Below are 27,804 nucleotides of genomic sequence, written 5' to 3'. Positions count from 1 at the left end.
ATAACTTTAAATTTGTATCAATATACCAAAATCCATACCAATGCAAAATATCTGAGATTAATAGTTGTCTTTTCATACTATATTCTTATATTCCCCTAGATGATAACAAACATCCATGACCCACCAAATAACCAACAACCATCCACCCCATCTCTTGGGAATATGGGCATCATGTTCTCCAAACTGCTTCCTGTTGTCTAGTGAAGGCTTCTTTAGGGATCACTGAGAAAATTAAGATAATGGCCAAGTCCTAGGAAGATCAGCTATAACCTTTATTGATATATATCACCTGTCAAGATTCAGGAGGTCTTCCCTGATCAAACCTGATCCATGTCAACCCCAAAGGAATCCACAGTCTCTCATTTCCTGTGAAAATAAAAACAAAACCTCTTCTCTAAAGCAACGACTTGTTTGACTTACACTTTAAAGTTAAGGCATTCTTAAAATATCCAGGCTGCTTTATTTCAACATTCCCTCTTTCAATCCCATGCCTCTTAGCAGCTGTTTGCTTATCAGCAATCCAAAAATTCAAAATCCACATAATAGTATGTAGGTTCAGACACCCTGTGTATTTTCCATAATTATGTTTCTTTTATATTACTTTTACTCTTTAAAGACTTTATTATTTTTAAACTATTTGTTTCTTTCTATGGCTATCTATACTCTTTCTCTTTCTTTCTTAAACCTACGTGCATTTTTAAACATGCTGAAACCTATCAAGAAGTTTTTTTTTTCCCCATCTGAATCTGTCTGTACTTCCATATCTCTTTTTTCTGACCATGTGAGCCTTTAAACTATTAAGAAGCATAGCTAGGGCCTCCTCCAAGGCTTTGGTGGCTGGCTACACCCACTTTTTGGGTCATGAAAGCCAAGCCTAGTTGCAGGACCAGTTGGAGGTGTGTGACCCAGAACAGCATTCTATCCCCAGCTCTGTAATGCCAGTGCTCTGCACAGTAGCAGACATTTTTTTACTTAGATTTTTGTCCCTACTTAATTCACTGGCTGATGGGGAAGTCCTGTGTATATGTCAATAAAGCACTGTTGGCCAATAGGGAAGCAAGATAGGTGGGACTAGGAGTCAAGGAGGACTCTGGGAAAGAGGATCACAGGGAGTCATCATGTAGCTGCCATAGGGGTAAGAAGTCCGGACCCTTTTCTCCAGTAAGAGAAATACTTAGATTAACAATTATGGAGTAAATACTTAAGTCAGAGCTAGCCAGTAAGAAACAAGCAAGGCCAACAGCTTCATAATTAATATAGTGTCCTGTGTGTTCATTTGGGACTGATGCGGCTCTGGGACCAGGCTGGTGGGAAGGCTTCTCCCAACAACTGGCTGCTCAAAGGTTCACTGTACAGTAGAAACTCTTAAAGCAGTTCTGTCCTTTTTTGTTTGAAGCTTTCTCAGGCCCTATGGAAATTCCAGCCTCACATTGGAATACCAAAATGTAGTTGCTTGTTTTCTTGGAGGGGGGCCCAACATCCACTTCCCAAATAAATGTGCAGAGACTTATTCTTACTTATGAATACCCAGCTTTAGTTTGATTTATTTCTATTAAGCTTTTCTAATTTAATTTACCCTGTTTCTCTTCTATGCTTTGCCTTCTTTATTCTATATGTCTTTCTTTCCTTCTTACTCCATAGTTAGTTGTGTGGATGATGGCTGGACCCTGGTGTTCTCCTCTGCTTCTCCTTTTCTCCCTCCTCTCTCTTCCCTCTTCTTATTCTCTTATTTATTCACACTGCCTTCCAGTCCCACCTCTCTCTCTCTCTCTCTCTCTCTCTCTCTCTCTCTCTCTCTCTCTCTCTCTCTCTCTCTCTCTCTCTCTCTCTCCTGCCTACCTATTAGGCATTCAGCTCTTTATTAGACGAACCATGTGTTTTAGGTAGGTAAAGTAACACAGCTTCACATAGTTAAACAAATGCAACATAAAAGAATGCAACACATCTTTGCATCATTAAACAAATATTCCACAGCATAAACAAATGTAACACATCTTAGTCTAATATTCTACAACACATACTTTATATCTCAGAATTTTATCCTTAGATTTATGCCAAACAAAGTGAATGCATACATTTACAAAGATATGTAATAGAATGCTTGTGGAAGCACTACTTATAATAGTTCCAAAGTGAAAACTACTCAAATGTTCATTAACAGTAGAATGAATAAATTGTGGTATGATCATGCAGTAGAAATTCCAAACAGCAACAATAATGAATAATGACTACTAAACAGTGAATTTCATAACTAATATTAAATGAAAGATGCCAGATACAAGCTAGGAAATGCCATATGATTCCATTTTATAAAAATTTTATATACAATGTTTAGTGATAGAAATCAGTATGGTAATTACCCTTGGGTAGGAGAAGGAGTGTAACTGGAAAGAGGTGTGTGTGTGTCATGTTCAGGATGGGGTAGGACGGAAACTTCCATCTATAAAGAGGTTTATGAAAATGTTACAGTGTTCTGGCAATAATTGGTGTATCTCATTAGTAGTAATATGAATGTCACCCAATCCATCAAGATTTATTTGTGTGCATATATATACATATATATATTATACTTCAGTAAGAAATTCATTTTCCTTATCCAGTGTAGAAATACATTACCATTTCTTTTAAACAGGGCACAACTATGTAGCCTTGGCTGGCCTCAAACCAAAAGAGATCTACCTACCTTGGGCTCCTTAGTGCTATTATTAGAAGTATGCACATCACAGCTGGATAGAAAAACATCATCATAGTAAAGAATTTTCAATGGTCCTCATAGTAAGCAGATAAAGTTCAAGGTTTTACCACAGCCTGCATGACTGCATATATGATCTTGCCCCTGGCTACTTCCTCTATTTCATTTCTTCAATCATAATTCTCTTTATTTACTTAACATAAGCCACACAGCCTGTTTGATGGTCTATAAACATAATAAAATGCCTTTGTATTCCAAGACCTTATATTTGCTATTCTCTCTGCCTAGACTACATTTCCTTTAGTTTATCATATACTTGATTTCTATTCATACAGGCACCATCTCCACTGTCACTTCTCCAAAAATTCCTTCAGCACCCAAAAACAAAATTTCCAGTTACTTTTAAACACATGTCACTGTATTTTCACACAACATCTGTAGCTAACTGAAATTATCTTATTTATATTTGTTGCATTTATATATTTGCATCTACAATAGACTATAAACCTCCCAAAAGCTGGAATAACATTTCCTGTGTTCATCATTGCATATTTATTTCCTAATAAACTCCTTGGCGATAGCATGTGCTCAGACCAAATGAAGATCTCTGAGTAAACCTATCTACTGTATTATAGCCAGTATTTTCCCCACAAAGAGAAATGCTTGTGGAATTATCTCATTTTGTTTTTTAAGATAGCTTATGTTGTCCTTCTTAGTTTAATGTAAAATGTTCAAATCCTCTCCTATTGATTTCATGCTCTTTGACCAAAACGTATTTACTTCATGAAACACACTTCAGGAACAAATCAAATGAAACTTAACTTTGACTCTCTGCTCCAAGAGTCTTCCAAGAAAAACAAAATATGACCAGCAGATAATGACATTCCTATCTCTGATGCTATATTCTTAAGAGTGTGGAACAGAGAGTTCAGTAAACAATAAATGTCTTTATCATGTGTCTGATATCTTTATTTCTCGTGTTTCCCTGTAAGGTACAACAACTATGACCGGGCTGTCCTCAACACTGTGCCTTATGATGTTGTTCATCGTTGGTATACAGCACACCGAACCCTAACAACTGAATTGAGAAGGCCTGAGAATGAGCTTTGGGTCAAACTGAAGCCTGGGAAAGTAGGCCCTAAACTCTATAAATATATTAAGTAAACTCGCCATACAAAATCAATGAAGAATGATACTTATCTAACATGTGTCACAATATTACAAAAGAAAAAGATTTTCATCTTAAGTCCTAGGTATTGTTCCTGGTCCTGCCATTCATTCACTGATGATCTGGAAGCAGGCACCATGCCATCTTTAGACATCAGACACTTATTTTAATGATAAAGGGATTTGACCAGGATCCTTCCATTTTTCCCATATTTATTTGATTTCATTTTACATTCCAACCACAGTTCTCCCACACTGCTTCCCACTCCCTGCCTTCTCCCCCCTCGATGTTTCCTCTAATTAAAGAATAGCTTCAGCTTTACACAAAACATAATTGAGAAAGAATAAACTGATAATTGTAGAGAAAGAAACCAATTTCATGATTTATTTTAAAGAAAAGATAGTTGCTCAAAGAACATAGGCTCCTCGGGTGTACAGAGTGTATAACTATTTTCTTTGTAATTGCTATCTAGCCTGCTATGGGATTAGACTCATCTTATTTTCCCTTTAATTTGCTTAACTTCAAAAGAAAAGTATTTCATCAAATGTAACCCATAGAACAATCTAAAGCTTTACCTTTCAGTGATCTCTTCTGATTTAGATTACCTGTGATTTGCATGAGTTCTGATTGTTTTCTCTCTTTTTTTATGCATTCACAGGTACTATTTATAGACAATTGGCGAGTCCTTCATGGAAGGGAATCATTCACTGGTTACCGACAACTCTGTGGCTGCTATTTAACAAGAGATGATGTATTGAACACCGCTCGACTTTTGGGGCTTCATGCTTAAAATTGAAGGCACTGGAATTATGAGTACACTTGGCACCTTGCTACCAGAATTTTGTATCAACAGTACAATATTGTGTCAAAATTTGTTTCACTTTGTCTCCTTTCCATGCCAAAAAAAGAAGCTTTTCCTTATTTTACTAGGAAGAACCTGTTAAAGAAAGAGGGCTTCTGAATTACTTAACATCAGCCATCTAGTAGGGTAGCTGTCTTCCGAAGTTACTGTTTTCCTAAACTTTTTGATGTGATTATAATCAGTATACTTAAGATATGCACTCTCGCCGGGCAGAGGTGGTGCACGCCTTTTATCCCAGCACTCGGGAGGCAGAGGCAGGAGGATCTCTGTGAGTTCGAGACCAGCCTGGTCTACAAGAGCTGGTTCCAGGACAGCCTCCAAAGCCACAGAGAAACCCTGTGTCAAAAAACCAAAAAAGAAAAGTACTCTCCATATTAAAAGGGAACCAATAATGTTATGTGATTTGTCTTCATATAAGTCAGAATACAATGCATTCTAGAATGACAAAATATTGATAAAGCAACATTTATAAAAATTTTCATCTTTTATAATTCATTTGACTAATAATATGTGTTTACTTGTATTTTGAATATATCCTATGATATTTTCCAGTTCCTTCCAATTTCATCAGATGATAGGATGTTGCTTTTATTTTTAATGACTAAATAGTATTCCACTATGCCGCATTCTTATTACCTGTTAATGGAAAAAAAAGGTTGATTCCTTATTCTAGCTACTATAGATAAATTATTAACAAACATGGGCATGCAGATATGCAGTGATACGATACACAGGTTTAATTTTCCTCTTATATGAAATATACCCCCAAAAAGATATATGGATAATACAGTAGTTTTATTTTTTTAACCACTATGAATGCTATGTACTGTTTCCCATAATGAATGCCCTAATTTGCATTTCCACCAATGGTATAATAAACATTCTTTTCAGTATATATCCTCACTAACTTTTGTGCTTTCTGGTGTTGGTTATTGTAATTCTACCTAGATAAAAATGATATCTCATTGTGGTTTGAATTGGCTTCTTCCTGAGAACTACTGATGTTTAGCAACTTTTCAGATACCTCTTGACCATTTTATGTGTTCTTTTGAGAAATGTCAATCTGGAATTTTTGCCAGCTTTTAGCTAGTTGTACCTTAGCTATTGAATTTTTCAAGTTCCCTATATATTTAAACAACCTCAACATTTCAGATGTATAAACAAACCATTTGCCTCATTCTATAGATTTCTTTTACTCTGATGCTACTCTTGTATCTTTTGCTAAACAAAAGCACCTTAGCACCCTTAAAAGTTACTGAGGACCCCAAAGAGTATGGGTTGCATCTAATACTAATTATATTAGATACTGAGAGCAAGAAATGTTTAAAGGTTTAAAAGACAAAAGTATCAGTCCATTAGTTATCAGATACATGTCATTATAACATGTCATGCCAACTGCAGCATCTGTACTGGTGAGACAATGGGAATGAAAAAATAATAACACCATCAGGCGCTGATGGTTCACGCCTTTAATCTCAGCACCCATGAGACAGATGTAGGTGAATCTCTGTAAGTTCAAGGCCAGCCTGGTCTACAAAGTGAGTTCCAGGACAGCCAGGGCTACACAGAGAAACTGACCCAGAGTCAGATAGTCAGATATAGAGGAAAACCCTAAGAGATCAGAAAGAAGGAGCAAGCCACGGCCAAACCTTACATCTTTAGTGTCTTAGCAGACGAGAGCAATTTCCTGTTTCTCCTGGCTTATATCCTGTTTCCACCCAGCTATCTCACTTCCTGTCTATCTATACATACCTCTAGACCTCTAAGGTTAGCTGCTTCTCTCTGACCCTCAGACAGGCTTTACTTGTACAAGTAACATATCACCGCAAAACCCTATCTCAAAAAACCGTGTGTGTGTGTGTGTGTGTGTGTGTGTGTGTGTGTGTGTGTGTGTGTGTATCACAAATAAATAAATAAATAGACAAATAAATAAATGAACCCAGAGACTGACATTTGGCTTCAAGCTTCAAGCTGAAGTTCAGAAAAGCAAAGCAGTGAGCCACTAGCTCTCACCTCTACCTCAGGCTGAAAGGGCTGATCCATTAGCTCTTCACCAAGCCTTAAACTGCTGTCTTTCCTCGATGTGGCTGGAGAATGAATGCTTGATACTGAGACATTACTCCTTTCTTACATACCTCCCTAATGCTGCGATTAAAGGCGTGTGGTCCCAGATGCTGAGATCATTTTTTGTGTGAGCTGTTTCTCTTTAGGACTGAATCAGTCTTGTGTAGATATGTGTAACCTTGAAGTGACAGAGATCCGTTTACCTCTTGTTCCCAAGTCCTAGGAATAAAAGTGTATACCACCACCTCCTAGCTTCTGGCTACTGGGATTAAAGGTGTATGCCGGCCTTCTGTAGGTTGTGACTGATTTTGCCTTCTGAAATCTCAGGCAAGCTTTAATAAACCATAAAGAGTATATCACTACGTGTGTGTGTGTGTGTGTGTGTGTAAAACCTTAGTATTGCTATAAAAATAGTTTTTAATCTCAAAAGCCCAATAAAAAGGGTGCCAAGGAACCCCATTGCACATATCTGTAGACAGTACTTTGACAAGAAATGGACTAGAGGCTTTGTTCTTTAGGTCAGCCTTTTAACTGTGTCAGCACATTAAAGCGCTGAGCTGAAACTCTAAACCTTTGTCTTACAGTCTACCAAAAGGAGAATTTGCACTCTCCTCAATATATATCCAGACACTGTTGGAATCACTCGGTAACACAAGATTGATAATGAGATGGAAATGGAATTCACATATCATTCAGGAAGACTTGTCTCCATCTAAATAATCTCTCAAGAAATTAAGTTAGGAGTCATGACGAAGTTTTTGGACTAAAGCCTTCATCAGTTTGGTGTTTACATGAGGAATAATTACAGATTGCAGAGACTTTTGAGGTACCATGTAATTCTTGCACACCACTAAGAGTCCAAAGGGTTATTGGGTTTGACTGTTCAGGGAGCTCATCATGATAGATGGTGTACCTTAAGAGTACTTGATATTACTGAGCAACTTGTATTTTGACAATTGGATAGCATTTACAAATATAAACTCTCTTCCTCCATTTCTGCTGATCTTTTCATATTCCTTCTCTTAAAATATTATACAAATTAATTGCAAAAAGTTGACAGGCACAATCTAATGCTTTGTTTCCTTTATGCCTCCACTGGTGGGTGCATAAGCATATGATGATCTTTTAAAATATTTTGTTCTTTGATCATTTGATAAATGTACATAATGTATTTTGATCACATTTACCCCCCCATACACACTTTACCCTCAATTATCTCCCTTCCACTTCAGCCAAATCCTTTCTCCTTGCCAACAAGTCCTTCTCCTACTCTCATGTCCTCATTGTGATCCATTGAGTTTAAGGTTAAATGGGGCAGGGATCAGATAGCAAGGTAGAAGAGGGAGTGTTGGGTGGAATAACTAAAACGAAGACCTTTGGAGAAGCCAAATGGAAACCCCCTACTGAAGAAGCTTCGTGAAATACAGGTGTGTGTGTGTGTGTGTGTGTTTGCACATGCTTACATGCATGCATGTGTATTTAAATTGAGTTACCTATAATAAGGGGTACAATGCCTCTCCCAGGTACCAGATGCCATGAAATAAAAACTTCATTCCCAGGTATGATTAACAAATTTAAAGTTGATGGTCAGTGGAGTCCCTTAGACATCCCCCAAACATGATTAGCTATTACCATTGCTCCTGGTTACCCTCTAGAACTAGATTATAAGACACTACTGTTAAATATACCCCATACTTGAGTCATAGAACATGCAGAAATCAAGCTTTGTAGTAACCGTGAAGTTTCAACCCTACTGGCTAGCTTTCACGGTGCTGAACAGTACTATGCAAGCCTCCAGGAGACAACACGAATCAACAGTTTTACCCATATGTTAACTCTACAAGCTACAATAATGACTGGCCTGGTAAGATAACCCCACTGTTAAAAGTAGCACAAATGCTATGGAAGTATCCACCCACTTTCTGCTTGGATTTAATACCCATTCTATAAGATGGGACACATGCCTGTATCATTAGCTAGCCAAGAAAACCTGTGACTTGCTAGATCTTTTTCCCTTGGAGAGAACCTGATACTACTGTTTTACTAAATAGATGTAGTCCTAAACTGCCCCATTAACCCATAAATTTTTGTCTTTATACTCATAGATTAGTGTATCTTTCAACCCTCATCAGAGAAATTTCTTTTTTGCAGTAGATGGTGATTAATACATAGCTGGTCACTATACAAGACCAAACAGCCTGTGGAAGTCTCAGCTTTAAATAGGACATTTATATCACATCTGATATACTCCAGGTGGTTTGAGAACCACTTAAGAACAGAGCCCTGTGCTGAATCATTAATTCCTCCCTTCTCTACTAAATTAATTGAGGCATGCCCCACTCCTATGCTTAACTTGAGTTTGTTCTTTTGTGAATTTTGGATTAGACAGCCAGTAAAGATTCTGCTTAGGAATTCTCACTTAGGAAACATAAATAAAACAGAAATTAGGGGTTGGTTATAAATCTTCAAAACCCTCCACTAGTGACATACTTCTTCCAGCATGGGTCTACCTCCTAAAGGTCCCACAACCTTCCCAAATAGTGCAACCAACTGAGAATCAAGTGTTCAAACACACAAGCCTATAGAGTACATTTCATATCAAACAACAGCACTGTTCAAAATGCTTTTAATGGGAACGGCATCCCCAGACCTAGTTTATAAATGGAAAACATTGAGGTAAAGAAATATTAAACACCTCAGTCAAGACAGAGTTTTAGGAACCTGACGCCAAAGCCAAATCTTCTAGTTAGTCTCCCCTCTCCACACTTACACACTCTGTCTAACCATTGATAGTATAACAATAATCACAGACCCACTTTCAATTTGTTTAGCAAGATCTTTTAAAAAGTCCCATGATTATCTAATCTAGTTTGAAAACATTAAAAAGTGACAAAACTCATTTTCTAAAAAGTGTTATTCAACTCTTCTAGGTTTGCTTCTTCCAAAGGTGGAAGCTTGGTAGAAAGAAACAACTTATCCAGCATTTCCCCCTCCCAACTCAACTCCCAAATACCAGTCAGTTGTTAGAGCCAAACCCATTTTACAGGAACTCTCTTTGGCATTTGGAAAATCTACTCAGAGTCAGCTGCTGGTTCAACTTAACTCCTAGTTGCGAAGCCAGGTTGTATCTATATCCTGACAAGCATAACCCTGCGCTTAGTCAGAGCTAAAGACCCCTGCAGAGTTTCTGACTTGACAGTGTTTCCTTTTTTGTTCCCTGTCCTTATTTGGTAAGATCTATGGATAAGGGTTAGTGAATTTGTAAGTACCTTCACTTTAAACAATGCACCTGGCCTATGACCAGCACTTCATAAAGAGTATTTTTGGAACATTCTGCCTTTTAGATTAAACTGCTGTCTAGCACAGTTTGCTTCTAGAGCAGTAAGCCTGACACCAGCATGGATATTATTATATTGTCTTTTGTTATTTTTTGTCATTGTTAACACTTTTTCAGCTTACCTTTTATATTTCACCCATCATAACCATGTGTTTGGAACTGTGGGCTTTCATATCATGAAATCACTATACCTCCTTGAGTGAGAAATCCATACAATTCCAAGTGGATTTTACTCTTCCCTCATTCCTTGCATTGAACATACAAAGTATGACTGCGTACTTCCTTGATCTGGGTTTATCTTTATAACTGCTTTTGCATCAGGCTATAAAGCAATATAAAAGTCTTATCTTGAATAATAGATTGCAAGTCTCCTTTCTGTTTCATGAATAATAAAAACTCAGAGACAGACAGATTGGGGTTAAAGTTAAAGAACAGAGAAACAAAGTGGCCAACCACTAAAGAGTTCTCACCTCTACCAATGCTTATACCAAAGGGGTGATCATGTTCTCTGATTGCATCTCCAGACTGCACTGCTCCTCAGACTCCTTAGGCTGCAATGCTCTCCACAAAAGAAAACCTGCTCTCTGAAACTGCACTCAGATCCTGCCTTATATTCTCTCTAGTGCTAGAATTAAATACACGAGCTCTGTTTCTCTTTTAGTCTGACTCTCTCATGTAGCCCAGGGTAGCCTTGAACTCACAGAGATTCATGTGCCTCTGTCTCCCTCCCGAGTGCTGGGATTAAAGGTGTGGCCACCACTGCCTGTCTTCTATGGCTAACTAGTGGCTTAGTGTGTGTGTGGCTAATCAGTGGTTTAGCTCTGCATTCTGATCTTCAGGCAAGCTTTATTTGTTAGATTACAAACAATATATCACTACACCTTTTCTCTGAAGAGATGAAAGAAACAGGCATCTTCTACAACTCTGATAAGCCATCTTAATTAATTTTGGCATGTAGCATGCAGATTAACAGTAGCATTCTAACTTACTTTCTGTGTCAGCAGATAACCATGCCAGTTTAACTGAAGATCACATTCTGGTTAGTTTTGTTTGTTTTTGTTTTTGTCAATTTAAGATAAGCTAGTGTAATCTGAAGAGAGGGGACTTCAATTGAGGAATTTCATCTATCAGGTAGGCCTGTAGGAAAGTCTGTGGGACATTTCTTAATTAATGATCTGTTGGGGGGAAGTCCTGTGCATTTGTCAATAAAGCACTGCTGGCCAATAGGAATCTAGATAGGTGGGACTAGGAATCCAGGAGAACTCTGGGAAGGAGAAACACAAGAGAATCAAGATGTAACACCATGGGGTAGGAAGCCCGGAACTATTCTCCGGTAAGAGAAATACTTAGATTAACAATTATGGGGTAATTACTTAAGTCAGAGCTAGCCAGTAAGAAACAAGCAAGGCTAACAGCTTCATAATTAATATAGCCTCCTGTTTGTTTATTTGGGACTGATGCGGCTCTAGAACCAGGCTGGCGGGAAGGCTTCTCTATCAAGGAAAAAGCTTCTCTTTACAATGATCCATGTGGAAGGGTCTAGTTCACTATAGGTAGTGCCATGCCTGGGTAGATGGTCCTGAGTTGTATAAGAAAATAAACTGGGAAAACCGCAAGGAACAAGCTAGTAGGCAGCATTCCTCCTTTGCTTCAGTTTCTGCTTCTAGGTTCTTATCTGGAATTCCTGCCCTGACTTCATTTTCTGCTAGAGTGTAAAATATAAGCTGAGGTAAACCCTTTCCTCCAAAAGTTGTTTTTGGTCAGTGTTTTATCAGAGAAACTTAATGAGGACAGAAATTGATACCAGAAAAGTGGAGTATTGCTGTGAAGAACCTGTGTTTGGGGGAAAATTGCAGAACTTTGGGCTGAGAATGCCACTGAATGGTCAAAATTTAGTGAACTGTTATGTAGGATAATGGAAAATATCAGTGTTGAAAAAAAATGCAGACAGGGAAGCCTGGCTTGTGAGCTTCATAGGGAAGTAAAGCCTCTCTGGGGTTTGGTCAATTGACTCTGAAGGATTAGCTGTGATTAAAAAGAGACCAGCACAGATTACAAGCGTTAATGGACAAATGTATGAAGTCAGTGAAAATTTTTTTTTCCACTAACCAATTATTTCTTCCAATTCCAGTAATTGGTGCTCTCTCTTTATCTGCTTTCTGGCTTCTTCTCCGAAGTTTTCACTGAAGTAGGATAGTGTCATGAGAAGAACAAAGACTTGGACTGGCCTATGCTTGAATTCCATCTCTGCCTCTTATTACCTTTTGTTGTTGTTTTGTTTTTCAGGGTTTCTCTGTGTAGCTTTGGAACTTGTCCTGGAACTCACTCTGTACACCAGGTTAGACTTGAACTCAGAGATCCCCCTGCCTCTGCTTCCCAAGTGCTGGGATTAAAGGAATGAGCCACCACTTCCTGGCTTCTTATTACCCTTTGAAAAGCTCTTTTCCTCCCATCAGCCTGTGTCTGCATGTTCAAGGGGGAGCTAATGAATGCATTTTACTCTGGAGCTATGATAAAAAATACTAAACAAAGTTGTATGTATAAATTACTACAGTGAGTAGAACACAATAAATAGTACATAGTAGTTGTTCCCCATTGTTGCCAATATTATCTGAGAGAACCGGCTCACTAGAAAGGGTATAAGAAAATGCCATATATACCTCAAAAATGATAAATATGTGATGAAGCACAAATCTGGTAAGCCAGCATCTGAACTTCTAGGCTATAGGACTTAGGGATAGGAAGTTGTTTGGAGGTTTTGGGAGCCTTAAGGTTGAAAGCTTAAAGAACAGAAAAAGAGACTGGTAAGATAAGCAAACTTTGGGGAGTATTGGGGAGAGTATCCTGCAAGCAATAGCTTATAGGATGATTGCGACAGGCAAGAACTGCATGATTATGATTAAGGTATACTTAACAGGGGGGTTATAAATTTACATCTGACTTCCTGTCCTCCAGAAAACTTTCTCAACTAAGCTCTTAAAGACACTATTAAAATGGATGGGAAGGATATAATTTGAAGGAAAAGATTAGAACAGAGTGGAGGCAGCAACTAAGATTTACATGTTAAAGAGCAGATGAATAAGTCATAACTGACTTAGAAGATATGAGTAGGGCACAAATGAGGAATCATGATTCCTCAGTGAGAAAGAGAAATAATCAAACAAGCAAAAAGACCATCCTGATTTACAGTCTAGTTCTGAGGATCCTTCAAGGAAGCAAAGGTAACTCTAGAAGGAGTCATGGAGGTCACTGGATAGCAAAATAATGAAGGCTGATTGAAAAGGGTTGCAGAAGTATATTCATCTCAAATCCCTCTGGTAGAAAAACTAGTGTGTTGGTGGCCACTGCCTTCTCTGAAAATAAGTCTAGAAGGTTATTTGGGACAGGAAATAAGGTGGGCTAGACCTTTTAAAGGGTACCATAATAGATTACTGAATCTACTTTTAAACTAAAAAAACAACTATTAATCTTAAATATTTCACATCGTTATGGATACTTGTATATTGATAAAAATTTAAGGTTACTTTTGCGATACTGTATGTATGCTCCCACTCTTGTTTGGGTTATTGTGCTCATGCAACTCATTTAAAAATGTAATGTATAATTAAAAATGCAGATTAATAGTCATCTATAATATTCATACTTATTGTCATGTTAGATATGTATTCAAGGTCACAAACAAATATATTGAGACAGATAGATGGTCTTCAAATACCAACATAATATGGCATTTAATATGTTTAATAACCTAAGGCTTTTCTTACAGTGAGACACATCTGCTCCTGGCAGCACCAACCTACTTCAGAGAACACGATGGGCATCAAAGAAACCCCCTATGGGGTTTGTTTTCTTTATGGCAAAAGCTAGCCATGTGGGCAAAGAAACTGCCCTTGCCTCAGTTGCTGGCAATTTACTATCCAAACTGGACCAGTAGGATGCGAGAAAGGCAACTTCTGGTCTTTGCCAAGACAAGGCAGGACAGTCCTTCAGAATTCCCTGCCTCTCAGGAAAGTCTGTCATATTCTAGACCTGTAGGCCGGAGTTGGATGCCCCAGATTTCAGAGGAACGTTGCATGACTATCCAGACAGCCTGATGTTCCTGTCATTAGGAAACATTTCACCCTTCTGGAGTCTTTGTTGGAGTTGAAGCCTAGATAGTTATAAGTTATAGTTTTCCTTAGTTGTGATAAAAGATAATACAGATGTAAAACTTCAGACTTGGCAAGATAAGATAGATAACAGTGTATTTTCTCTAATTTTGCCAAATACAAATGGGATGAACATTGTAACTGCAATTCTTACTTAATGACTGTTTCGTCATATATAATTGTAGTATGTTGAAGTTTAAACCTTCCTGTTTAATTTGACAGAAAAAGGGGGGATGCTGTGGAATAATCCTTTTGCCTACTGAGATTTGTTGTTGTGATTGGTTTAATAAAGAAGCTGACTGGCCAAGATCTGAGTATGGTAAATTCAGGCAGGAGAGCCTAAGTGAGAATGCTGGGAAGGAGAAGGGCGGTGTCAGAAGTCACCATCCAGATGCAGAGGGAGCAGGAGATGCATGTGCCGTGCTGATACAGGTACTGCCGCATGTCAGAGCATCAATAGGGACTGTGGGTTACCTTAAAATGTAAGAGCTAGCTACCAGTAAGCCTGAGCTACCGGCCAAGCATTTACAATTAATATAAGTCTCTGTGTCATAATTTGGAAGCAGCTCCTGGGGTGGGGAAAACTCTGCCTACACACTCTCCCAATGTTTCATGAAGGTATCAGGAGGTACACTGTATGGTGAGTTGGAGATGGGACCTTTAGGATATGTTAATTTGAGAGTGTACCCCATAGGAACGTCAGTCTGTCTTGGTCTCTCTCGCACCTCCCCGATCTTTTGCCCTCACCGTCCTATACCACTTGGGGACATAGAACGTAAGAGAGCTACCAGCAGACCTCGTCTTGACCTGAAGCACAAACCATAATTAACCTGTTCTTTACTGTGCTATTAGCAATAGGAAACAGAGTAAGGCAGCATGTGGAATTCGTTGGTTTTGTACCACACACCCTACTGGGCAATTGTCAGGGAGCTTTTTATGGAATAGTGATCTAACTCAGGCTTAAACAGGGTGACAACAGGGGAAAAACACTTACGGAAGTTGGAATACTACCCTGCGGGATGTGCCGGGTGTCTTAAACCAGTGCTTGAAATGACACTATCTTTCTGAAAGCAAAGATGCAAGGATGCAGGAACCACAGAGAAAAGTGGAATTGGCCACTGTTTCACCTAATACCAAGAAGGAAACATTTCTTTGCTACCTGTCCCAGGTGCACTGGGTTACGTAGTTTAGTGGCTCTAGTTTCCAAAGCAAGCATATTTAAGGGAACACAGCTATAGTTTTAGGGAATTAGATTTCTCAGGACACTGAACTTAAAGGAAGAAGGGGAAAGGGACTCTGGGTATTGGCTGGGAAGATAGATCTTGATTGCACAGGGGCAACTGTGTTGTGTTTTGCAACGAGAGCAATCCAAACCCTGGTTTGGAAACAGAGAACCCATTCCAAAGACTCTGAGTAATCTCTGGCCCCAAACATCTGGATAATGGAAATTGGCTGCAGCCCAATAAAGGCAGGATCAACAAGAGATCATATGTGCAACTCAGAAGAAAGGTTTCCATCATCCAATCAGGAAGAACCCATGCTAGCAGAGTGTGCAGAGAGTAATAATCAATCTGGAATGTATGAGACAACATGCCCATTCTGCTTACCAACATAGTCCTCATGTTCACATACAGAGACATTATAACAATTATATTTCATGTCATCTGCTGATTTTCCTACTCCCCAGACTGCTATGCTGATTTATATATTACAAGAGGGGGTATGACCAATTTGGAAAATCCTCATAATTTTCAAGACATAAACATTGCTAATCTTTTCTAAATACTTCTTGATGATGCCAGACTCTGCCAGGAATAAAACAAAAGGAAACCAATTTGCCAAGGGATCATCTGTCCTCCAGTGTTTATTGTCTCTATACTCAGAACAGCTAGGGAAAGGAATCAACACAGTATCCAGCAACAGACTAATGCATAAAGAAAGCAGATTGTCACACAATGGAATCGCGTTCAGCCTTGAGGATGAAGTTACCTCGTTTGAGGCAGTATGTTTGGACCTGGAGGGCACTAATTTATGCAACAAGCGAAGCCCACAGAGCTAAACTACCATGGTGTCAGTAGAAACGGGAAAAAAACAGAAACAAGATCACATCTTCCATCACCTGTCCCCAAAGATGAAACCAGTTGGTACCAGGAGCAAATACTGTTTGGTTCAGGTGACTTATCACACACCCTGGCCAGAGGGAGAGACGGTTTCCTGCAGAACGAGGTGAAGGAGGTGGTTCTGCTCCGCAGACAGCAGCGGCCACATCTCCACCTGCAGCTTCTTGATGCCTTCCGTGTCCTTTTCATGGGCAGCCATGACCAGGGACTGCAATAGCAAAAACAGCTCCTCGGGAAGCTGGCCGCTGCTATCCTGGCCGTGGCCGTCAAAAGCCTCCCAGGAGTACTTTTCCAGGGTCTGGGCATGCTCAGGCAGCAGCTTTGCCGGCGGTGGTTGCAGGAGCAGCAGCAGCAGCACGCGGGACACCTCGCACCTGACAAGGACATCTGCGAAGGCACCCAGTGAACCAGGACAAGGCTCAGCTGGGCCTGGGGCGGGGTCCGGGAGCAGCGGGAGGGGCGGGGTCGGCTCGGAGCCAGGTCTTGGCTGGGGTCCTGGAGGGGCCGGCGGTGGAAGCCCAGGAGGAGGCGGCGAAGGCAGTGGAAGCTCGGAGTGCTGCACCGGGTGGCCGCCATGCTCCCGTGCCAGACGTTGCATGCGTGTAAAGAGCGCCAGGGCGCCGGTGTAGTCTCGCGCCAGCAGCAGGCAGGAGGCAGCGTCGCCGAGCGCCTGCAGCGCAGCCAGTGGCATCAGGGGCAGGTGCAGCTGAGCAGCGCGCTGAAAGTGACCTGCAGCTGCGGCCGGCTGGCCCAGGGCGCGAAGGGCGGCGGCCAGCTCGAGACACAGAGCGGCGGCGGCGGCAGGCTGGCCCAGCTCGAGGTGAAGACGCACGGCGGCGCCCAGGGCGCTGGCGGCCGCCTGTAGAGGCTCGCCATAGGCGGCCGGACAGCCCAGGCGCTGGCGCGCGTCGCACTCCTGCCGCAGGAAAAGTCGGGCCGCTTCCGTGAGAGCCAGCGTCTCCCCCGGCCCGTGGAAGAGAGCCTGCTGGCAGCGCGCCACAGCCAGCTGGCACCAAGCGGCATAGGGCAGGCACTCCTGGGCGCGCAGCTCGCGGGCCAGCTGTGCGAACTGCTCCCCGGCTTCGGCCACGTTCGGCTTCCGCAGGAAGCGCTTCTTGAGCTTGTTGGACACCTGCCGGTAGCGGGCCAAGAAGTCCCCAGCCTCAGAGCCGGGCCACGCGGCGGCGCCCAGGGAGGACGCAGAGCCCGCCGCCATGTTCACCGGCCGGCCGCGCCTCCTGACTTCCGGTTGGGGTGCGCAGACACAGCTAGCACAAAGCTAGCGCTGTCTCCTCGCTGAGATCGCACGTCATCTCAGCTTCCGCCTGAGGCGCCCCAGGCCCCCCCCCCCAAACACACCCGTTGCCGCGGTGATGTGCATTGTACTGCTGGAGGCAGGGTACCAGATGCAAGGAAAGCCTGTCAGAAGGGTAGGGCGGCAACTGTGGCGACAGGCCCTGTATGTAAACAACAGGCTGAGGGGCGGGGCTTGGTGACGCATGGAGAGGTGGATCCCGAGGACGCCAAGTGTCCCAGGACTGCAGGGCGGGCCCTAATCTCTAGACCCTAACCACCTCCACAAACCTGCTTGAACAGGTTAGAACTGGCCCAGACGGGGAGCAGCCTTTGCCAGTTTGTACCTCATTGATAACCATCGCCACGGGAACCGCCTGGCACATCAGGCTGGCCATCCAAGGATTAACAACGAGTCACAGTGCTCCATGACATTAGCCCAGTGTTATTCTCCACATCTGCAGGCCCCACCGAAAGTCCACCATTGCATGTGGGTCCCCTCTGCTCTGTGGTCTCCTTTCAGAAGGCCACAATTCTGGTGCAAATGCCCAGGCTGACACAGCTTAGATCCGGGCCAAGTCGTGTATCCCTACCCAGGTCCTCCTTTCCTCCCCACAGAGTGGCTGTTCCTTTACCACCCCTGCCTCCCTTCCACACCTGCGCCCCAAACATCACTGTGTTCATGCGGGTGGGACCACCATTCTCTCCTCTCAGACCTTCCAGTCACACCTCATACGCAAAGGAAAAACTAGGGATGCCAGCCTGTGGGTTCCCCCGACTCGAGCACCAGTCCCGACCACTGTGGCCCTGCAATTAGGCCCACCTCGTCCTCGGCCTCCATCACACACCCACAGCGTGGATAAAGGAAAAGCTTGGGAAACAGGCCTGTGGGTCACAGGCAGCCCAATACGGGATCCACAACTGTCTTCCTCCAACTAGGCCACCTCAGACTCTCCTCCTCCCCACATCTACACCCACCCTGTTTCCAAAGGAGAAGCTTGGGGAACCAGCCTGTGGGTCACCCGCACCCCAGTTACCTGTCCTCCCCCTGTGTTCCTCCAACCAGGACCTCCTCAGACTCTCCTCCTCCCCACATCTACACCCACCCTGTTTCCAAAGGAGAAGCTTGGGGAACCAGCCTGTGGGTCACCCGCACCCCAGTTACCTGTCCTCCCCCTGTGTTCCTCCAACCAGGACCTCCTCAGACTCTCCTCCTCCCTACATCTACATCCACCCTGTTTCCAAAGGAGAAGCTTGGGGAACCAGCCTGTGGGTCACCCGCACCCCAGTTACCTGTCCTCCCCCTGTCTTCCTCCAACTAGGACCTCCTCAGACTCTCCTCCTCCCTACATCTACATCCACCCTGTTTCCAAAGGAGAAGCTTGGGGAACCAGCCTGTGGGTCACCCGCACCCCAGTTACCTGTCCTCCCCCTGTGTTCCTCCAACTAGGACCCCCTCAGACTCTCCTCCTCCCCACATCTACATCCACCCTGTTTCCAAAGGAGAAGCTTGGGGAACCAGCCTGTGGGTCACCCGCACCCCAGTTACCTGTCCTCCGCTGTGTTCCTCCAACCAGGACCCCCTCAGACTCTCCTCCTCCCCACATCTACACCCACCCTGTTTCCAAAGGAGAAGCTTGGGGAACCAGCCTGTGGGTCACCCGCACCCCAGTTACCTGTCCTCCGCTGTGTTCCTCCAACCAGGACCTCCTCAGACTCTCCTCCTCCCCACATCTACACCCACCCTGTTTCCAAAGGAGAAGCTTGGGGAACCAGCCTGTGGGTCACCCGCACCCCAGTTACCTGTCCTCCCCCTGTGTTCCTCCAACTAGGACCTCCTCAGACTCTCCTCCTCCCTACATCTACATCCACCCTGTTTCCAAAGGAGAAGCTTGGGGAACCAGCCTGTGGGTCACCCGCACCCCAGTTACCTGTCCTCCCCCTGTGTTCCTCCAACTAGGACCCCCTCAGACTCTCCTCCTCCCCACATCTACATCCACCCTGTTTCCAAAGGAGAAGCTTGGGGAACCAGCCTGTGGGTCACCCGCACCCCAGTTACCTGTCCTCCGCTGTGTTCCTCCAACCAGGACCCCCTCAGACTCTCCTCCTCCCCACATCTACACCCACCCTGTTTCCAAAGGAGAAGCTTGGGGAACCAGCCTGTGGGTCACCCGCACCCCAGTTACCTGTCCTCCCCCTGTGTTCCTCCAACCAGGACCTCCTCAGACTCTCCTCCTCCCTACATCTACATCCACCCTGTTTCCAAAGGAGAAGCTTGGGGAACCAGCCTGTGGGTCACCTGCACCCCAGTTACCTGTCCTCCCCCTGTGTTCCTCCAACTAGGCTGAGCTCAGCCTCGGCTTCCACCGCATCCCCACCCCTACCCTCCATCCATGCCCAAATGCAAAGCCACGGAAGCAAACCTATGGGCTTCTGGAACTAGAGCTTTAATAAGAACACAACTGTGAGAAGGAAGGGTCGAGGCTGACCAGACAAGCAGGGCTGCCTGTGGGAAGGGTTGGGCGGGATGGTCTGATGCTGGATGGGTAGATACATGGGGTGGATGGGCCAGTCAGCAACCCAGAGCCAGGCAGCAGCAGCAGCAGAGGCAGCATGGGCAGCCTGGGCAGCAGCAGGTCGTAGCTAGCGTGGCCGACAACGAGGATGACGAGGACCAGCTGGGACCGCCCGGGAGATGGTGGTGAACTGCAGCAGTTCGCTGAGAAAGGTGTTGTTGTAGACAGTAGCGTCCAGCAGCTGCGGGGTGATGAGCCTCTGGGCGCCTCGGCGTTGGGCCTCGTTGCTGGCCAGCTCCAGCAGCCTGCGAGTCAGGAACTCCAGGATGGCAGTCAGCAGGACCGGCACCGTTTGTCTCAGCCGCGGGGCATGGCCGCTCTCACGAAGATGGTGTTCCACCAGGCTCACAGAGAAGGTCAGGCCAGCTCTGGCGGTGCGGGAGCGGCCAGACGACGACGACCCTCGACGGCTGCTCTGCCTTGTCCTGGGCATGCTGGCCTCAGGTTGCGACCTCACAGGCTGCCTGGGCTCCACCTGGCTGCTGGCTGCTGGCTTGCCGGGCTCTGGGCCCCCAAAGTGATCCCAACGGTCGCCTCTGTGCCTGGTCACTTGTCCTAGGATACCCTTCAGGTTCGAAGCCCGGTCTCCCGCGCTCCGGCTCGGGCTCTCACTTATGACGTGTGATGTGCTGGCTCCCGACGAGCCCGCGCTAGGAGCACTGCGGTCACCTTCACACCTTCGCTTCTAGAAGGGGCCTCCTAGGAAAGAGAAAATCTGAGGAGGAGCAGCTCAGTGTTGCCATTGACAACCACGCCTTTCACAGCCCCGGCTCCTGAGGGCCTTCCACCTGGCCTCCCCATTAAGCACGAGCTCCCCGTCCCTCCGCCCCCAGCACCCCACGCGCCACTGTCAGTAAACCTGGGGGGGTTTCACGTCTCGGTTCCAGAGACGCAAACTCAGAGTCCCAAGCATCCCGAGGAAACCTAGAGCTACAGCTTTCCCGTCCCTGGGGCCCCTTAGCCACGTCTCTGCTCTCTGCCACATCAGCTCACCTCTGAGTTCAACAGCTCCTGTAGGCAGACTCATTCGGCAAACTGCGGCCTCTTGCGGGTACCTGTGTCTGTCCGGTTCACTTAGCATCCTGGATTCACGATGCCTCGCACACACTCCACAAGTTCCTCGTGTCTCACCCCGCCGACAGAGCTGCTTGAGCCAGTGCTCCTCCATTCCTTTCGATAAGCGTTGCAGCCCCGGTGGCAGAGTATTCCGGCACCCGGGAGGCCCAGAATACTAAGCCATACGACTCGGATGGGAAAGTATTCAGGCAACCGGGAGCCACACAAAACTAAGCGTTACAGCCTGGATGGGAAAGCATTCCGGCACACGGGAGCCACAGATTACCACCGGTCACAGGAAGCTTAGCAGCTTACAGGCCTGCTCCAGGGAAAGGCTTACCCATTGAAACAGCTCGGTTCAGGCAGAGGAGGGCAGGAGGGCTCCAGGGTAACAGCTCTGCTCTGGCAGGCAGGGAAGGGCTTCCCCAACAAAGAGGTTACAGTTTGGTTTCAGTCCCCCAGAGTGCAACAACTCTGCTTCCCCAGGGGAAGGCTTCCCTGGGGAAAGTGTCACAGCCCTGCTCCATCTCTGCACCAGAGAAGGAAGGTCATCACCCAAACATCTTTCAAGAGATTTATTGGGAGGGAAGAATCCTGGGGAGTGGCTGCCTCTGCCAGGGTGGAAGAAGAAAGCCTCAAACTGAACAGGCACAGGGTTTATACAGGGCTCCTTAGGGGCGGAGCTTTTTCCGGGGAGGAGACTTCCAAGGCGGGGATTGGTCAGATTTCAGTCGCCGGGCTCAGATTGACTAGAGCTCCTGCTCAGGGATTGGTTGGTTTTCTGTTCAGGATCAGGGGCAGATTTGGCTCTGGCTTCAGGGCCAACCTGTGTTTCTTTCTCTGGTCCTTTTTAGTCTTTTGGCTCCAGTTTTAGGGCAAGGGTGCATTTCTGTCACAGGTACAAAGTGTGTTCCTTTGGTACTGGTTCCAGGGTTAGGGTGCATTTCTTTGGTTCTGGGTGCAGGTCCAAAGTGTGTTTCTTTGGCTCTGCTCAGGGTGTGTTTCTTTCTTTGGCTCTGCTCAGGGTGTGTTTCTTTCTTTGGCTCTGCTCAGGGTGTGTTTCTTTCTTTGGCTCTGCTCAGGGTGTGTTTCTTTCTTTGGCTCTGCTCAGGGTGTGTTTCTTTCTTTGGCTCTGCTCAGGGTGTGTTTCTTTCTTTGGCTCTGCTCAGGGTGTGTTTCTTTCTTTGGCTCTGCTCAGGGTATGTTTCTTTCTTTGGCTCTACTCAGGGTGTGTTTCTTTCTTTGGCTCTGCTCAGGGTGTGTTTCTTTCTTTGGCTCTGCTCAGGGTGTGTTTCTTTGGCTGGCCCCTTTTCCCCTACACTTCCCACACCCAAGTAATAGTTCACTGTATATGCACAGGTCAGTTTACTTATTCCCTCGCCTGCCGACTAGCACTTGGGTGACCTCCACGTTTTGAAAGAAAAAAATAGCAAGATTTCACAGTCTTATTAGGTGAAAACAGAGATTGACATCTACCGGGTTGTCAAAAGATTACCCCCCCCAAACATATTTCATTAGGAAACAAAAGTGGAAGCGGGCTGTCCAGTAGAGGACAAGCATAAGCCAGCATGGACACCTGGTCAGCTCCTTCAGAGAGACCTGCGAATCCCGCGGTGAGAGGAAATGAAGAATGCAGCAAAGGAAACTTTCACAAGGCTGGAGAAATGGGGTGGGTGTCTGCATGTTTGAACACTGAGAAGGGGCAGATGCTGGCCCATTTGGGAGAGAGAGGAGGCACACAGTTTAGGAAGTCAACATTGCAGACCCTTAAGAGGTGGATGAGACAAGAGTGGCCTCTGATACAGGTCTAGTAGCACTGGCAAGGAATGATGAGATTCCGGTGTAGGATGGCACCAGTGGGAATGTAAGACACCACGAAGTACTACTGCAGAAGGGAGAGTCACAGGACCCACCACCACTGATAACTGGGTGAGGAGGAGGAGAAATGCAGTCCTCTACATAATAGCAAAGGCCTTGTGTGCTTCCCCCCATATTGAGAACAGAAGATGTGCATACACGCTTGCCCACGATCGCCTGTGACATTGTGTGTGACCATGGCCATACACACACACACACACACACACACACACAGAGACACACACACAGAGATAGAGATAGAGAGAGAGAGAGAGAGAGAGAGAGAGAGAGAGAGAGGAGAGTCATAATAAAAGAGAAGTGCCATGATGTGAGAGAAGGCAACTGTGATGCCTGTTGTCAATTTGGCAGAACTTAGAATTATCTGGTAATTGAGCTTCTGGGTATCTCTCTATGTGTGGGCAGTTTTCTAGGTTATGGTAGCTGAGGTGTGCATACTGCCCCACTGTGGGTGACACCATTCCCTAGGCAGGTGAGTCTGAACTGTATAAGAGTGGAGAATGCTAACTGAGCACTACCATAACGAGGAGGATGATTTTACAAGAAACAAACAGAAAATATCATAATCCTCGACAAAAGACCGATGCAATTCATTCAAGCAAGTTGATTCTCTGAAACTCATGAGCACATACTTTAGGGATAATTTCCCCTTAATTTGTATCTATTAGAGAATCGTAGGAGAAATTCCACAAAGTAAAAGAATTGCCTGAGAGATTCTCATAGCATGTGTGGTTATCTCATATTTTCAAGTTTAATTCCAACAGGGAGAAGGAGAGAGAGAGAGCAATTATTTCAAATGGCAGCCAGGGAAAGGGTAAACCTAGAAGCATTTGGCACTCAGAGCATTGCTTCTGAGTCTCCTGCTGATATCCTCAGCTTGTTGTGAGATCCAGGCCCCTATGATGGGAAAGCAGCAGGGTTATGGGACACTGGGAGGTTGAAGAAGTTGCAAGGAGGCATAGGAAAATAAGACACACTTTAGTCACTTTAAGACAAAGTCTGCACTGGTGCTGGTGGCGCACTCCTTTAATCCCAGCACTCGGGAGGCAGACACAGGCGGATCTCTGTGAGTTCGAGACCAGCCTAGTCTACAAGACATAGTTCCAGGACAGTCTCCAAAGCCACAGAGAAACCCTGTCTCAGAAAACAACAACAACAAAACAAAGACTGCTAGGCAGGCAGCCAATGGCAGGTGTCCTTGAATGCCTGTGCAGGCACAGGGCCAACACACATGAGAACCACATGGGTCCAGGGAACACATGGTGGTATGAACGGAGGCCTGCCAACAAACACACAGGCAGGCTGGCTAAGGCAAAGGCAAAGGCAAAGGCAAAGGCAAAGGCAAAGGCAAAGGCTCAGGCCTCTGGTCTTAAGGCCACCTTTATATAGGATCCACACTCAAAAAGCAATATTTTTAGTAAAAAACAGGAGATCTTTGAAGAAGCTAAAAAAGCATGCCCACAGCTTGGTGGTGGTGGTGCATGCCTTTTAATCCCAACACTTGGCAACCAGAGACAGGCGGATCTCTGAGTTCGAGGCCAGCCTACAGAGCGAGTTCCAAGACAGCCAGGAACTCACAGAGAAACCCTGTCTGAAAAACAAAGAAGCCAAAAGCGTGCAGACAAGCCATTTAGTCAATGATCGGGTGCCTGGCAGCCCAGCGCACTGACCTTCCAAGATAAAGTATCCATTGGTTGGAATGATATAGCACCCAATAGGACCCGAGTGTTCAGCTACCTGCTCCTGATGTCGCCCATACCACCTGCTGCCATTCTGTCCCTGGCACTGTGTATTCTAACTCACTTGAACGATAAGTCCAAATAAATTCTTTCTTCTATCAAATGCCTTGGTCATGTTGCTTTAGCACAGCAGCAGAAAACTAACAGATTCAATGAAATACCCATCAAAATTCTCATAACATTCTTTACAGATCTAGAGGAAAATAATAATCCTAAAATTTACATTGGTGCACACATATGCTGACTAGTCAAAGCCATCCTAAGCAAAAGTTAATGCTTCAGGTACTACAATACCTGATCTTAAATTACATGATGATGTCATAGTTACAAATGCAGCATGGTACTGGCTCCCAAACAGATCCACAAATCAATGTAATTGAATGGAAGACATAGAAATAAACTCATACAGGTCGACCCTCCTGTTTGTGGCAGAGGCGTTGTGATGGTTTGGATGAGAATGCCCCTGTCTTAGTCACTCTTATAGTGCTGTGAAGGCTCACCATGACCAAGACAATGAGCAAGGCAACTCCTAATTAGCCAAAACATTTAACTGGAGGTGGGGGGTGAGGGTGGGGTCGCTTCCCTTCAGTTTCAGAGGGAGAAAGGGAGGGAAGGAGAGAGACAGAGAGAGAGAGACAGAGAGAGACAGAGGCAGAGACAGAGAGACAGAGACAGAGAGAGACAGAGAGAGACAGAGACAGAGAGACACACACAGAGAGATGGCCATTTAAACTTTCTAATTTCCATCTGAAACAAACCTTAAGGCACTTCTTCCTTTTTCATCACCATGGTATCACCTTAACAATCAAGAGACATAGGTGGTTGATTGCTGAGGGCAGCCAATAATAAATTTGTTATATTAGAATCTGTTTTGTGAGTCTCCCTTTTGAGGCTGGGAGTGTGAGTATCTATAGCATGTTCCTGAACACCTGGGCATGTCTGATACTTTGCGCCTGAAGCTCTGTGGCCAATGGTGGTCCCTGTAACAACAGCTGAGTAGTTAATTAGAAATTGGACTATGTCATTGGAGACACAGAGGGAAAATTGAGGAAGCAGGGTGTGTTCAGTAGAGACAGAAGAACGTGGATGGGGATCAGGAAGGAAAACATATGGGGTTCCCAGTCCAGTGGAGTTGAGTACAATTGTGGGGTGAAGCCTCATCCTCCTGGAATTGGAAACAAACCAGTTGATCTTGGTGTCCTCTGAAACTTAAGGGAACAAGGCCCCGTTTGAGTCACTGAGTGTGAGGAGAGATTATCCTGAGGTTGGGGAGCAAGGGGTTTGAGGTGAGATAGGTGAATCCAATGAGGAAGGCCCTCAAGCTTAGCAGCTGTGGGGGTTACAAGACCTACCTTAAAGAGGCCCTGCCATTTAGGGGGAAAGGATAAGGGGCATTGGTCTCGGCATGAGAGAGAGAGAGACAGAGACCCAGCCCCCAGTATTGATTAGAGATGGACCGAGGTTGGAACATGGTCGAGGTAGGGAGTGGTCAGTAAAGTTCCAAAGGAGGGAATGGAGATGATGAAGTGAGGGTGTAAGCAGGTGATCAGGGCGAGTTGAGGGTTCAAATGAGAGACTGGAGGGGTTTGAACTGGCCGCCAATACATGAGTTCAAAGGGTAACATGGAAAGGGGTCGTTTGGGGAGAGCCCAGAGCCTGAAACCAGAGGCATGAGTTTTACCTCATCAAAGGGGAAGTTCCTGTGACATGTTAACAAGACTGTTTTAAAGGAGAGGTTAGTTCGTTCTCTCTTTCTTGAGGACTAGGAGTGGTATGGGATATGAAAATGCCAACGGCTCTTGAGAGCTTTAGATAATGTTTGGGAAATCTGGGAGGTGAATTCAGGGCCATTGTCAGACTGGAGAGAGGCAGGAATCCCCAATCGGGGAATAATCTCCTGGAGAAGGAGGTCAGAGACTGTCTGAGCGCTTTTGTTAGCAGATGGAAAGCTTCAACCCAGCCTGAGAATGTGTCTACTGGAACCAGGAGATACTTTACCCATCTGACTGTGGGCATGTGAGTAAAATCAAGTTGCCTGTCTGTCCCTGGGAGGGATTCCCTGGCCTGGTGGGTAGGAAAAGGGAAGTTATGATATTTGGAATTAGGGGGTCTGACTTTTGACAGATTTTACAAGAGGCAGTGATAGTTTTTAAGAAGTGTAAGTTCTCAGGGGTAGGCTGGAGGTGATCCTTGACAAAATGAGACAGAGCCTGGCCATTAGGATGAAAGAGCTGGTGTAGATAGGACGGAATTTGTCGAGTGTCAGGGGGTGACCGTGAGGACGCAGTTTGCAGTGTGTTGGGTTCATTGCAGTGGGTGAGGGGGGTCTGGGCCTTGGAGGGCCACTATCCTGGCTGCCTGGTCAGCTTGGTTATTTCCCTTAGAGATGATGGAGTTGTCGGTCTGATGAGCCGGACATAGAATCATTGCTATAGCTTTGGGGAGATGGGAGGCTTTTAGAGTTGCCATAATTTGGCCTGAGTTAGTAATGGATCCTCCTTTTGTTGTAAGAAGCCTGCGCTCTTTTCAGATGGCAATGTGGGGCAGGAGGATATGAAAAGCATACTTGGAGTCTGTGTAAACATTTAGGGATTGTTCTTGTGCTAATTGGAAGGCATGAGTGAGAGCTATTACTTCAGCCTCCTGGTTAGTAGTGTGGGCAGGGAGTACCTGTGCTACAACCACCCTGATATCTGACACTATGGCATGGCCTGCTGTACGGGTCCCCTCATGTAAAACGGAGCTGCCATCTGTGTACCAGGTATAGGTGGCCTGAGGCACTGTGCCATCCTGTGTGTGTATGCAGGATGGGCCAGTTGCTCCCCTAGGGTTTCAATGCAGGTGGGGAGCAGCCAGATCGTCAGTATTAGGTGG

At 45.0% G+C, this 27,804-nt stretch overlaps 3 protein-coding genes across 9 annotated transcripts in view; 1 reads left to right on the top strand and 2 right to left on the bottom strand.

Annotated features, from left to right (window-relative positions):
* Tmlhe (trimethyllysine hydroxylase, epsilon) overlaps positions 1-5,617 on the top strand; it is a 143,220-nt gene extending 137,603 nt beyond the window's left edge. For all 7 annotated transcript variants that reach the window (XM_040744818.1, XM_005087514.4, XM_021223788.2 and 4 more), the window contains 2 exons: positions 3,685-3,823; positions 4,519-5,617. In XM_040744818.1, the coding sequence (XP_040600752.1) occupies positions 3,685-3,823; positions 4,519-4,650 (271 nt within the window). In that variant the 3' untranslated portion in view covers positions 4,651-5,617. The remainder of the gene's footprint in view (positions 1-3,684; positions 3,824-4,518) is intronic.
* Positions 5,618-16,105: 10,488 nt separating this feature from the next.
* On the bottom strand, positions 16,106-17,841 carry LOC101828171 (40-kDa huntingtin-associated protein). Its single transcript, XM_005088607.4, has one exon. It carries the CDS (start codon positions 17,605-17,607, stop codon positions 16,453-16,455), a length of 1,155 nt encoding a protein of 384 aa, XP_005088664.1. The 5' UTR covers positions 17,608-17,841; the 3' UTR covers positions 16,106-16,452.
* A 2,274-nt stretch (positions 17,842-20,115) lies between these two features.
* On the bottom strand, positions 20,116-22,319 carry LOC121140055 (histone H2A-Bbd type 2/3-like). The gene is made up of 2 exons (XM_040744815.1): positions 21,254-22,319; positions 20,116-20,959 (listed from the first exon to the last, which is right to left on the bottom strand). Exon 2 carries the CDS (start codon positions 20,691-20,693, stop codon positions 20,328-20,330), a length of 366 nt encoding a protein of 121 aa, XP_040600749.1. The 5' UTR covers positions 20,694-20,959; positions 21,254-22,319; the 3' UTR covers positions 20,116-20,327.
* Positions 22,320-27,804: the final 5,485 nt, after the last annotated feature.

The sequence above is a fragment of the Mesocricetus auratus genome, unplaced genomic scaffold, assembly GCF_017639785.1.
Source record: "Mesocricetus auratus isolate SY011 unplaced genomic scaffold, BCM_Maur_2.0 Super-Scaffold_100003, whole genome shotgun sequence".
Lineage (NCBI taxonomy): Eukaryota > Metazoa > Chordata > Mammalia > Rodentia > Cricetidae > Mesocricetus > Mesocricetus auratus.
Note: the sequence above shows the minus strand (reverse complement) of the source record. Positions and strands in the feature narration are given on the sequence as shown.